The following is a 14,075-nucleotide window of genomic DNA, read 5'->3' on the forward strand; positions in this document are numbered from 1 at the left end:
CGCAGTACTCCTTCCTAGGCAGTCATTTCCCATTTTGTATGTGTGCAACTGATTGTTCCTTCCTAAGTGGAGAACTTTGAGTTCGTCCTTATTGAATTTCATCCTATTTACTTTAGACCATTTGTCCAGTTTGTCCCATCACTTCAGTCATGGGGGTGAAATGAGGGGTATTAACCCATCACTTCACTTTGAATGGTCCCTTGAAATGCGTTAACTTCTTATGCTAAACAATCTGGTCCATCTTATATTTCCAAGACCTGAAGAAGAGCTTTGGGTAAGCTTAAAAGCTTACCAATAGAAGTTGGTCCAATAAAAGATATTACCTCAAACCCCCCCCCCATCTCTCTAGATACTCTATTTTTTTACTTTGTTATCATTGTATACCTTATCAATATAACACACGTTAAATTTAATTAAAAGATGGCAGCATGTGAGATCCTGATGAAAATGTGTAAGGGTGCTAATATTCTGAACACTGTTCATATTGGGAATAACTTCAGAAGCTGCATGACTGCCAATTCAGAAAGAGAAATATATCCCAAATAGAATTGCTAGGAAACTCAGAAAATGCCTCATTTTGTACATTATACTGCAAATGCTCCTCCCAACCTGTTGCTCAGAAAACAATCATTGGAGTTTGTGTATCCCCACATGTTATATATATTTGGGCTTTTTTCAGGATATCCTGAAAAAAGCCCAAATCAAAATACTTTTTAGACTATGATACATATATGTTAACATTTATCCTGATTATACAGTGGGTCTCAAGAAGATACACAAAGGTTTTGACCATGTAAAAATGGAACTTCACACTTTCATCTCCAAGCAGTAATTTCACAGTCAGCACAATTTTAATGGAAAGAAATGGATATTCATATATCTTTAAAAGATTTGACAATACAACGAATTTGTTACAAAGTCAGGTGGAAAACAAGCATTGGCAATGTCCCCATACCACGGAAATTAAGGCTGAATATAGATTTCTCTTTTAATTTATTATTTATTTCCTGATAGTTAACCGGTTATTTCCCTGATGTACCAAGTTCGTAAAGCATGTATTTCCTTCTTGAGCTACAGGGGGGCTAAGATAGAATATCTGATGCAGGTTTATCATCTGGGGTTTTAGAGATAGAGATATTGCTCCTGTTCATTATGTGATTAGATAAAACCCTTTAAAATGAGCAATGCACAGTTTAAAATGCACAGTTTCAGTATACACTTAGGAATGTTATAGCAGTCAGTCTTTAGTGCTGAAAGAAGTGAATTGTTTTTATATTATTTTGCTTTACATAGTGTTTAAATTGTTTAATTTTACTTGTCGATATACTGTCCTTCTAGGTAGCTGAAACAGGTTTGACAACCAACATTAACAAAAAAAAATAAAGAATCAGGAAAAGAGTTAGTATGAAATATACAGAACACATTTTTATCTCGCCAGAAGCAATTTTCTGATACATACTACAAACACACCCACTTTTTCTTAAGAGAGTTGTCATTACCTGCAAGGCAGATTTCATTAGATCTTTCCAGGTTTTATCCACAGCGGTGAATCGCCTACTTTCCTCGGGCATCTGAGCCATAATATCAGGAGAGCTGAAAATTGGCTCCAAATACAGCCAAGTAGCTTGAACCTTCAGCCATTCATCCAGGATTTCCTGTACCAACAACAGCTTTCCTTCCCATTCCCTATAAACAAAAAGCATTGGTTCATCGATTGTATTAATACTAACATTAAATCTTTTTACTTAGAATGTTAAGTTTTAAGACTTTTTTACAAGACACATACAAATTACAATCACTGAGGACCAAAACTGGACAACATAAATAATAACTTCAATTTATAAAGTACTTGCCAACATTATAAGTTTTTCTTCATATTAAGGATAAATTATGGTGACTGTTCTCCAAAAGTACAATAGCTTTTTTTTAACACAGATCCTTATTCCTCACTTCCCATACAATACCTTTGCAGGCAGACTGGGGAGTATGCTCTTATAAGCAAGAAATATATGCAACTCTTAAATGAAGGATGCCATCTTTGGTCAAAATGGGTATATAAATATTGAACTACAGTTTCCAACAATTAATTATTTGTGACATGGGTCCTAAACAAGGCCCAAAAACTGATGAAACAGAAATAACTCAACTGGTGTAGTTTGGCTTCTAAATAAGGACTTGATCCAAAGCCATTGAAATCCATTGGAATATTTCCATTGATCTGAGTGAGTTTTGGATCAGACCCTGAATGAGGATCTATGTACTTTCAGGAATGTTACCGTGAACAGAACTCACAGTTTCAGTATGTGCTATTATATTTACAATAAGGAAAAATTAAGGAATAATGTACCCCACAACACACACACAACTGTTCATAGTCTGCAAGTCCACCAAAAGTGTTTTTCTGTTAATATCATAAATCATTAGAGAATGAGAACTCAAATTCTGGTAATGTCACTGAAACCCTATTATGGAAAAACAGCCTTAACCTATGTACAGAATATTTTGGGCATGATCTGGAGCCTCTGCTCTTTTGACTTCATTGGAACCACACACATAGCAAAGCTATGGGAATTCATAGATCTCATAGATTTTAAGAGGTTACATAGGAACATTCTGTTCACCTAGTTTTTATTACATAGGCCACAAAATTTCAAATAATGATTTCTGCATCTAACCCTGCAACTTGTGGTTGAACTAGATAGTTTCTTTTAGAAAGACATTAAAAGTCTTCATTAAAAGACTTCAAGTGTTGGAGAATTTACTACATCCTTTGGTAATCTGTTCCAATAGTTAATTATCCTCACTGTTAAAAATTTGTATTTTATTTCTAATTTGAACTTTGTTGACTTAAATTTTCAGTCACTGAATGTTGCATGCCTTTGTCTGCTAATGAGACCTCTAATATTGGATATCTTCTCCCTTTGTACACATATTGACCACAGTTAAATTCTTTTTAAATTTTCTCTCTGATAAACTAAAAGGATTTGAGCTCTTTTAGTCTCTCATTATATAGCACGTTTTCCAGACCACAGGTCATTCTTTTAGCTCTTCTCTGAACTCTTCCCAATTTTTCAACATTCTTCTTAAAGTGCTGAAACCAAAATTGGGTCCAAAATTTCAGTACTCGTCTCACCAATGCCATAGGAGGTAATATTACTATTAGGGCCGGTCAAAACTCAAAATTTCCATTTTGTGGGAAATTCTGACTTTTCAAACTTTGTTTTCATTCCAAATCAAAACAAAAGCAAAATAGTATCAAAATTTTCCACAAAATGGAAATTTAAAAAATGTGTTTCCAAAATTTTATTGTAGACAAAATTTGATATTTTGTTCTTAAATTAAATGGTTTTTAAATTTATTTTGTTATTATATTTACATTATTTCATGATGCCTGTAGTAGTAGTGTATAATATGACAGTTCATATCATGTCATATTGATATAACAGCCAAAATATTATTTTAGTTTAGTTTTTAGAAATACATTAAGAGCAGTTCTTACTTAATACAGATTGAAATATCTTGCCTTATTTTCTAGATCAAAATGTCTCCTGGTTGTGTTGTAATTAAACAGTTTGCCACTAACACAAAAGATGTCAGCCTGTACTAAATAGCAGTGGTCCTTGATGTTTTAAAAAAATAAAATGTAAGAGTAAAATATGTTGACAATTTCATATCATATGATGACTTGACATAACATGTCAGATTATACACTACTACTACTACTGACATGTCATGAAATAATGCAAACATAAATATAAATAAAAACAAATTAAAAAAACTGGAAAAAAATGTTTCAAAATAAAATTTGAATTTTTCCCCAAAACTAAATTTTCAACCACAAATCTGTTTATAAAATATTTGTTTTCATGGGAACTTTCATCCAAATCAGTATAATTTCATACACAAAAATCCTTTTTCTCACAACTGCATTTTGCGATGGCAAACTGTTTTGACAAAAAATTTCCAAACAACTCTAATTACACAAACGGTATTAATACCCTGCCCTATATTTTGTGGGACCCTATGTGAAATGACATAAGTGGACCACATCTAGTTTCTTATTTCATCCTATACCACTGGCAGCTTTCTGCCTGCATCTGACCTCTCCACCCTCCAAAGGCTGTGACAACCTCCTATTTCACCTACTCCAGTAACTTCTCCATCCAGAAGGTGGAGACAAAAATGCAATTTTGCAAGTAAGGAATCAGGGAGAGCAGTTAAAGAATTCAATCTATCACAGTTTGCTGCCACCAACATCGGACAGAACTGCAGGAAGGAATCTGGGATTGTGCTCTGACAAGTGAGCCAGAGTTATAAATGTTTTCCTGTATTCTTGAAAAAGGGGGCTTTATGTGGGGTTACACAGGTCTCACAGACCTTAAAGCCTACACTACACTATTATAAACCTTGTCAATGTCATCAACACCATGAGATGGAATTACACTGTTATACTGTATGCATGGACATTTCTTTCACCGTTGAAAGCACCACAGAAACACATCACAATAAACAGTAAACACAACACACATGCGTTATTGGCCAGCACACATCATTGGTCTTTCTACACAGTTCACGGTCTTCAGAGCCTTGAGAAGCACACCTTTCTTTACATGTCATCCAGTCAGCCACATCATCAAAATACTCGTTGCCGGCATTCCCTACATCTGAAACCATAAAAGCTTGCTTTGGCAATCTTCCTCCACTCATCCAACCCATGTGTCCCACAAACTCAAGTTATCTTCATCTGATTGTCTTGATGATACCAGATATCATTCTGGTTATGCTGTAAATTTAAATGATTGCCTTCTCATTAGTCAAGTGTGGAATATACCTAATGTGCAGCAATCACTTGTAGCATTTCAATTTGAAGGTAGAAAGCCTCTTAACTTCCTGTTTCCTTCACGTCTATGTCTCATCTGCATATAGCAAGATGCTGAAGACAAGAAACTTCGGCAATTTCATTTTACACTTTGTGGTAACACCTTTGCTTCTCCAAATGTCTGAGTGTCTCCAGACCAGCAGCTGTGAGTCTAATTCTATGTCAGATCTCTAAGTGATGTTTTATGTCCCTTGTAATCATACTACCCAGGTATCTGAAGTGCTCAACACACTCCAATGCCTCCTCAAGATTTGGGGAGGAATATCTTCACCTCTTCAAAAGAGATATCACCACTGTCTGCGTCTTTTTGCGTGATACCTTTAGGCCTAATTTGTCTACTCCCCCCACTACTCTTTCTAGCAGTTTTTGCACCTCTTCTTGCAACAAGCCAATCTGGTCACTATCATCAGTGAAATAAAAATGACTAATTTTTTGTCCATGGATTGGGACACCGTTCTGAAGGTTTTCATCAGTGGCTCTTCTTAAGATTTCTTCAAGATGACAACTGAAGAGGGTTGGTGATAACAAAGCAGCTCTGGCTAACAACTATCCTCAAGGCAAACCAATTACTTTGCACATGCCCCACAAAAAACAAAGCCATCACGCTTCCATAGAGATTTTTGTATCAGACTTCGTACATTTTCACCAAGTCCCACCAGCCACAGGATTGCTCAAAGAGATTTGTGCCATATGCTGTCAAATGCTTTAACTAAATCCACAAAGACATGGACCACCTTCCCATCATTCTCCAGCACTTTCTCAGATAGCACATGAAGATTGAATATTTGCTCCACCGTATTTCTTTTGGTCTAAACCTGGCTTGTTCTTCAGCCAGAAAGTTCTCTACCTTGGATGCAATTCTCTACAGGATGATGCGCAGAAGTATTTTCTAGGTGTGTCAATAATGAGATTGTGCAGCAATTTCCACAAACAGCTGGGACCCCCTTTTTAGCAATAAAAACCATCAGTGACTGTGTCCAAGTCTTGGACCATCTTCCAGGTGCTGAAATCACATTGGCAAGCTTATGATACACCCAGATGAGTGCCTCTCTTTTAATTAATTCCGCTATGTTATCCACTCCAGTGACTTTATTGTTTCTCAGTGTTTGCAGTGTTTCAGTGTTCGCACCACATCCTCAACTTCTTCAATAGGGATAAGTCAACTTCTCCAGTAGATTTCCTCTGCCTCTTACACTTTCAGCTTAGAATTCATTTGTTGCTTTGTATAGTTCTCAGCAATACCTGCCACAAGTGCTGGGTGAAACATTATAAACCTTTTAAAAGAGTCTTGATGGTTGGTAGGCCTTCCTACTGGCATTTGCCACAAAAGAGTTCTGTATATCTATGCACTGTCGTTCAAGTCACTCTTCTTTTGCCACTTTAATCAGTGCATCAATCTCTTGCGTTGTACAGGAATATTGCTCTCTTGCAGTTTCATCCATCTTCTTTTGTGCTCTTAGCTTCCTTCATTGACCACACAACTCAATAACTATCTCCGTGATCCAAGGGTTCTTTGTAGGATCTGTTTCCCCAGGAGTTTATTCACAGTCTATCATGCAGAAGATGTTGTGCTCTGTCTGATCTACACTACCTATGCAGAGGTCAGCAGTTTGAACAAAAGCTGCAAGCATCTTCCTAAATCCCATTTGTGTTTCACAGATTTTCTGTTTGTTGACATTATAGCAGACTCTGAGGGTACTTGCTAGTTATTTCTTGCTTCACAGTTTGATCTTCATGTTGGCTATAACTAGTTGAAGGACTGAATTCCCATCACACCAGAACACCATCTCTTCAAGACCATGATGAAGTTGATCTGGTTCCAAGTCTGCAAAACCAGCAATATAAAAGTCCTTTGCCTTCACAGTTTGTGCTTGAACAAGGTATTCATTAATACTATGTAATTTCCAGTCGCAAATTGCATGAGCCACTGTTTGTCTTGCCCTACCCCAATCTCCAACACAGCTGCAGCATTCTGGGTAATTCTTAGGACCAATACTATATGTACTTTATGATATATGTAATTATAAATAATTATTGTTTAATATATTTCAGTGGAAATTTTCATTTTTTTTGACATTAAGAGAGAACCACCATTATACTACAATAAATCAGGAATTCCATGATGAATATTTGACATTATATATATTTGTTGAATGGGTCAACTCAAACAATATTTTTCAATTTAATATCAAGTAAGGATGCTCAAAGATTAGAAGATTCAATTTAAGTTTAAATATTTTATTTACATATATCATTGTAAATGTAAGATTTTCATGTTTTTTCCAATGTGTCTAAGCCTGCTGGCTTTAAGAACAGAGTAAATTATTTACTGAGGAAACTGGGTAGGAATTAGGGGAAAAAACAAGGCGAGAGTGTAAATAATTTTGTACTTGTTTTGGTTTTTCATTTTCTTCATTCCCTTTACGTAGAGTTTACTGACTCCAATTTATTTAATATCCAGAAACATTACAATTTAGGTAAAGATAACACTTTTCCCATTGGATAACACCACTACTTTCCCAATTATGCAGCCATTATTTATTATTAGGGCTTGTCTACACGCGGAGGGAGATCGATCTAAGTTATGCAACTTCAGCTACGTGAATAACGTAGCTGAAGTCAGTGTACTTAGATCTACTTACTGCAGGGTCCACACTATGCTATGTCGACAGGAGAGCATCTCCTGTCAACTCCCCTTGCGCTTCTCATTCAGGTGGAGTACAGGAGTTGACAGGAGAGCGATCTGCAGTCAATTTAGCAGGTCTTTACTAGACCCGCTAAATCGACCGCCAATGCATCAATCGCCGTGCGTCGATCCCCCGGTAAGTGTAGACAAGCCTGTTGAAATAAATGGAATGCTAGGCTGCATCTTGTACATTTGGCAGCACAGCATGTGCATCCTAAATGAACATACTAAAAGCATCCACCAGCTATCAAGTGGTTAAGCAGTTCCCTCACTTTTAATTAAAAGTAAAAACCAGCTATGTGGAATTAAATACTGGTACCAGTAAATGGTTTTAGCCCTTTTAAAATGAGATTACCATCCTTATTAGGGTGGATTACCAAAACACACAAACATACTATTCCAATCATATCTTTAGGTTAATGAGAATAACTCATTTTGACATGTTAAAGTCACTGTTGCTTTCTATTAGTAAAAACATTTTACCTTATTTTTTTTTCATAAGGCTTAATGAATGGAGATCCTCTCATGGTTTGTGTTTTGACAATGTGGTCATCCAATAACATCTGAATATCATCCACTGATGACAAAATATAGGTTCCTGTTTCTCTATAAGAAAGGAGGATAAATTCCATTGTATCCCATTCAGATATCATTTTCATCATGGCCTTCTCAAGTGAATGTTCTTTGCTGGCTGCTTCACTGATAGCCTCAAATTTATCCAAGTATGAATCAAGTTGCATATCAATATATGAAGAGACAGTTGAGTCTTCTGAAGGATTCAGTGAAAACCCAACAATTTCTGACATGGCCTCCCAGTGTCGTTCTTGCAAACCAGGGTTACAAATCACCTGGATTAGAGGAAGATGTTCTTTGAATTCTTCCACTTTTGCTTTAATCTTTGTTGTCACTGATAATGCATTTGGGGAATCATGGAAGGTTTTTTCTAGTTTATATAGTCCACGCCAATAGTTTCCTACATCTATCTCTACTTGGTCTGGATTCACCTTTGTGAATAATCCCTCCATCCAGTTTCTGTGTTTGGTAGTGAACTCCACAGTCATATCATAGAGACGAAGATATGGGTTAAGAGTGTCTTGGATTTTCTTACGCTGAGGGTACTGAGAAGCTATCCATCCAAAGGCCTCTTCTTCTGCATTAAACTGATCAATCTGTAGAGGCAAAAGTGAGGTATGAAATATAGAACAATTTGTCCACACCCACAAACCATTTATATATTAATATTTATACATATATATTAATAGAAAACATCTAACTGTATATTACAAAGATTTAAAGATGATACAGAAGCAAAGATTTTTAAAAAATCTAAAATACGAGGACATGCCTATCTATATAAATAAAATCACAGTATAAATTAACAAACAACCACCCTTAATCACCTCTCTCAACCCATCACCATCAGTGATTCACAAAAATAGATGAGCATTGAAGCATGCTCTTAAGGTCAACAAATTCACACTCAGATGCAAGACTAAAGAGTGAGCAAGTTCCAGAGTCAAGTATCTTTCATAGAAAACACTCTACCACCAGCCTCCTCTCTTTTAAAATGAGACTGTCAGCTCCAGCTTTGTATTTCTCCAGTGCTGGGAAATACTCGGATAACATAAAACTAGCAATATCTATAGAGGATATGTCAGAGAACAGGAAGAGGCAGGGAAAGGCAAGGCTAGAGCACACAGCACTCCATCTGATCCTTAGCTGGCAGAGCAGTCCCTAGGAGACAGTTTAATATGAGCAACTTTAAAGAGCTTTTAAAGATCAACTTTAAGATGCTCTAGATTATACTGACAGGCCTCATCGGCCAGACAGAGGCACAGAGAAGAGAAGTGACTTGACCAAAGTCACCCAACGGGTGACTGAGCCAGAAATGGAACCTGAATCCCAGTCCAGCCCCCTCTCCATTGCCTCCACCGAGATAGGTATTATTACTATTAAGGTAACAGCTGATCATTCCCCAACAATTACCACATTTGCCAGCACAAATTAGAATAGCCATGATGCTATAATAATGGGCCCTAGAGACTCGTTCAGACCCTTCAGTATCCAAGATCAGGGAAAACTGGTAAATATCTTACAGAATGAAGCAGCAGTTGAATTGCCAGTAATTTTTACTACTTGTCAATAACTGTTTCACTGTCAAAGCTTTTAATTTTATACAAATTCATCCATTTACATTTAGGACAAATTTTAAATCTATACCTTATCAGCAGCCACATCCAACTTTGTATTCAATGCCTGAGCTTTTTTTAGATATCTGTTGACTTCCTGAACGTCTCCAAATGTGTAAAATTCTTCAACTTGCTTAGAGTAACTCTCCAATTCCTCAACAAATCGTTCACAACGTATCTAATAAAGTGACAAATAATGTTAGATACTTCGGTTCAAGAGGTATTTCGCCTCCCTCCCCCCACTCCTAAGTCCCACTGAAAATCAATGGAAAGTCAATAGCACTTAGATCCTAAGTGTCTCGGTCACTTTTGAAAGTGGGACTTAGCTGTCTAAGTCACTTAGGCCTTGTGTGCTGAGTGGAGAACACCTAAATACCATTAAAAATCTGAGCCTTGGTGTATGTTATGTTAAAGTATCAGTACAGGTCAATGCCTGTGACAGAATATAAAACTATATGGACCATTTACTTGATCCAGTGTAGTAAATTCTATGCCACCTTCTGACTAATTACCATTTTCTTAATTTTTGAAAAACACCAAACATATATGTGGAAAGTATGATACTAAGATCTGATTTTCAGTTTTGGAATCAAGTCTTGTGCCCATAATGCCCCTTTCCAATTACATCCAGATTCCAACCAGTGGTCACCAAACCTAAGAGTTTGCATCAGGTCATGCAAATTCTTCAAGTACTCCCACTGAAGTCAGTTTGTGGTCCACACATTGGTTTACCAGACACTGAAGTCAACTGGACTACTGCAATGAGTAATGTTTTGCAGTCTTTGTGAACATACAAATAATGCACCTACTGAAGCAATAATACAACTGACATAAATTAAAATAATCATACTTACATTAAATATTGATAAATAAAACATTCACTGTTTACTTTTATGTGAAAAGGTTTTCCATTTCTAACCTGCATTTATGCACTACAAAAATCAGTGACACCCTATAAAACCTTGTCAATAGTATAAAGAAAAATATTCGAGAGATAAAATACTATATGTAAAATATAACTGATTTTTTTAAAAGTACAAATAAAATAAATGTGGTCCACAGTAAATCTACAGTTACAAAATTGAATTATTTTAAAATGATCCTAGGAGCAATATTCACTTTTGTTATTGAATGTAGATAACTTTCTTGACAGAACTACATTAGCTTTTTATTACAACTGGCATATTTCTGTTGACGTCAGTGGGGCTACTCACATGCTTTAAATTAAGCAGATGCACAAGTATTTTCAGGATTAGGGCTTTAAAAGTTTCATACATATAACTCTCATCAACATCTATGGAGGTCCTGTACAAAGAAGGCTTACAGGATTGGACCCAAACTGTGAAATATGGTTTAGATTATATAAGTCATTCATGGTATGTGCAATCAAATGAATAAGAAATCAATACAAATTAGTTAATATTATATATTCTGATATGTGCTGTGTCATATGTTTATTTAATGTAATTAATTCTGCATTGTTTTTTAAAGTAGTGGTGTAAATAAATTTTAAAAGATTATGCCCATCAATATGATTTTTATGTCAATTGTATTATTTAAAATATTCAAATAACACAAAGGTTTTGAAAATGCTTTCATTACTAACCTTAAGTCCCTCTTGAAATTGCTCTGTTTTTTCTTTAATTATCTTTCTGTGCTCTTCAAAAATATCTGACATTCGAGCATACCACTGAAAGACACTATTATTCAGTCGAATATCTGCTGGTGAAAAGTTTGCACACTCTATCAGGAAAGCAAGGCAATTTTTAGAGTCCACTAATTTCTGTTCCAACTCAAACATGTCCCGTGTTTCCACTTTCTGTATATATGCCTAGGGGATACAAAATTAAACAACATAAATGTCTTCCCATCAAACCCCCCAATTTCTTTAATCTGTCAAGATATCTAAAACAGTCCTTACATAGTAAACATGAAAAGTCTGTGTTCAAGATGAAGTGGCCAGTAAATAAGTCTACAGTCATAGGACAAAGAAAGGTTCATTACAGATTGCTGTAATGAACCATAAAAATCCAGTGTCTTTATTAAGTCCATGATTTCTGGTGTCTAGCAACATCAGAACCTGCACACCTTCAAAAGATGAGCCTGGAAACTTAAATTCATAACTCTGCTAGACACCAAAAATCATGGATTTAATAAAGACACTGGATTCATGGCTCATTACAACGATCCATGACCTACTAATCCTTCTTTGTTTTAAGACTATAGTGGTGTTAACTGCCCACTTCACCTTGCATGGTCTCTTGCAACATGTGTTAACTCCTTATCTGTTCCACCCTTGGTTTTAGCAGTGACATTCAAGTACCTTTTCCAGACCTGAAGAAGAGCTCTGTGGAAGCTCGAAAGCTTGTCTCTACCACCAACAGAAGTTGGTCTAATAAAAGGCATTGCCTCGCTCACTTTGTCTCTAATATACTGGGACCAACATGTCTACAACACTACAGCAAAAATAATTAATGTGATGACACAAATTAATCAATGAAATAATATTTAGAAAAGTACAATCTGTCCAGTAAAATGTATACCACCACTATCTTTTAAACAATAGTTTATATCCAGTAGAATATATAAATGCTTCTGGGTCTGGGGAACACTGGTCTTTTCAAAAAATAGCCTATATAAAATTTAAAATAGCATTGTAGCTAAAAGACAAAGGAGTTATCAGGAGGGATTTGATCTCAGTGGAAAATAATAAGCCACACCTGGGAAAACTTAATATGGTGTTTATCTGACATAAAACTGCAGCAATAGAAACTCAATGCTTTAAGATGGCACACATTTCATGTCTTTTAAAGATTTCTTTTTCACTTGAAAAAGTCTCAGAGTGTTGCCATTGTTCAGCTAGACTTTCAGTGTAAAAACAAAGCATTTAGATTCTGATTCAGCCAAGCATTCATTTGCTTGATTAACTTTAAGTAAACACCTATGTCCCTCTGACTTAAAATTAAGCACCTACATAAGTGCTTTGCTGAATAAGAATGAACTTAAGCACATACTTAATTTTAAACATGTGTTTAAGTACTTTGCTGAGTTGGAGCCTGAGTATGCCAGAGTGGCCACTGGGACTTGATCATCAAACTGGTATCTATAATGTGGTGGGATTTTATAGTTATTGAGATGGATGATCACACATAAGCCACACATCTGACACATTTTAAATGACAGCTCAATACATGACTTATAGGCAGAAGTACTTTATATATAAATTACAGGCAGAATGTTTCTGAAAGTTTTCTATGCAGTACCAACTCCTCTCTAAGTTCTAATCAGACATTTGTCTGCTTCCCTGGAAGTTCATGTCTCTGACTAGCTCAGAATATTGGGAATGGGACCCAGTTATTTCACCTCTAATAAACTGTCTGAATCCAGCCCAAAAGATTTCATCATTTGATCACATTATCTGTTATAAGGCCTGTATGGTTAAAATATAACCATGCAAATCATTATTGCTACCACTGTTATATAATTGCAACAAATCTTAAACAAAGTGTAACACATGGCCAGAAAGAGTTAAACAGCTTGTAGGCTAGCTAACCCAAAGCCAACCTTTAAAGACATGTTAGAAATGGTAATTAGGGTCATTCTCTGGGTAGGTAGGCTAGAACTTTGAAATGCAAACCTATATTGTTAGAAGTTGTACTAATTGTGTGTATCTTAGATGCTACCCATGTAAACAGTTCCTGTCTGTCACGATAGCTACTAATTCAGAGATCAAAAGGGAATATTAACATTTAGATGAATCTTCGGTGAAATACTGTCATTGTCTATATGTCTCTTTGAAGTTTGTGATAGACTGCCTCATGGATAAATTGCCCTATGTTAATTTGTATAACTAATTACTGGTGGTGTTTAGAAAACAGAAGGTTACGTCAAAAGCCTATTGTTTACCCAGGTCAAGTGGATGCTAGAACACTGTATAAAAAGACCCTTGCATCCTGATCCTTTTTATCTCAGATCTGCTTGAGGTTTCATGCAGAGGAAGCCTAAGCCACAAGGACTGAGATCCCTGTTCTGACTGGACACCCTGAAATATAAACATTGGACTATAACCTATGGACTAATTCTAAAAGAACTCTTTGCAACTACAAAGCTCACCATCTCTCCTGTGTATCTGAACCTCAAGAATTGAACTCCTGTCTGTATGTATATTGATCTTTTAACAATACTCTCTCTCTTTTCTTTTTTAATAAATTTTAGTTCAGTTAATAGAAATAGGCTATTAGCATGTATTTGGGTAAGATCTGGAATATTCATTAACCTGGGACATAATGTGTCCAATCCTTTGGGATTGGTAGAACCTTTT

The 14,075-nt window shown here is 35.9% G+C and overlaps 1 protein-coding gene across 1 annotated transcript in view; it reads right to left on the reverse strand.

Moving 5' to 3' along the window:
* Positions 1-14,075, reverse strand: part of DNAH7 (dynein axonemal heavy chain 7) — a 287,995-nt gene that overhangs the window by 212,634 nt on the left and 61,286 nt on the right. Inside the window, exons 15-18 of the mRNA XM_037913207.2 lie at positions 11,361-11,585; positions 9,786-9,932; positions 8,049-8,734; positions 1,500-1,686 (exon numbers count right to left, since the gene is read on the reverse strand). Coding sequence (XP_037769135.1) covers positions 1,500-1,686; positions 8,049-8,734; positions 9,786-9,932; positions 11,361-11,585 — 1,245 coding nt within the window. The remainder of the gene's footprint in view (positions 1-1,499; positions 1,687-8,048; positions 8,735-9,785; positions 9,933-11,360; positions 11,586-14,075) is intronic.

This window comes from Chelonia mydas, chromosome 11 (assembly GCF_015237465.2).
Source record: "Chelonia mydas isolate rCheMyd1 chromosome 11, rCheMyd1.pri.v2, whole genome shotgun sequence".
Classification (NCBI taxonomy): domain Eukaryota; kingdom Metazoa; phylum Chordata; order Testudines; family Cheloniidae; genus Chelonia; species Chelonia mydas.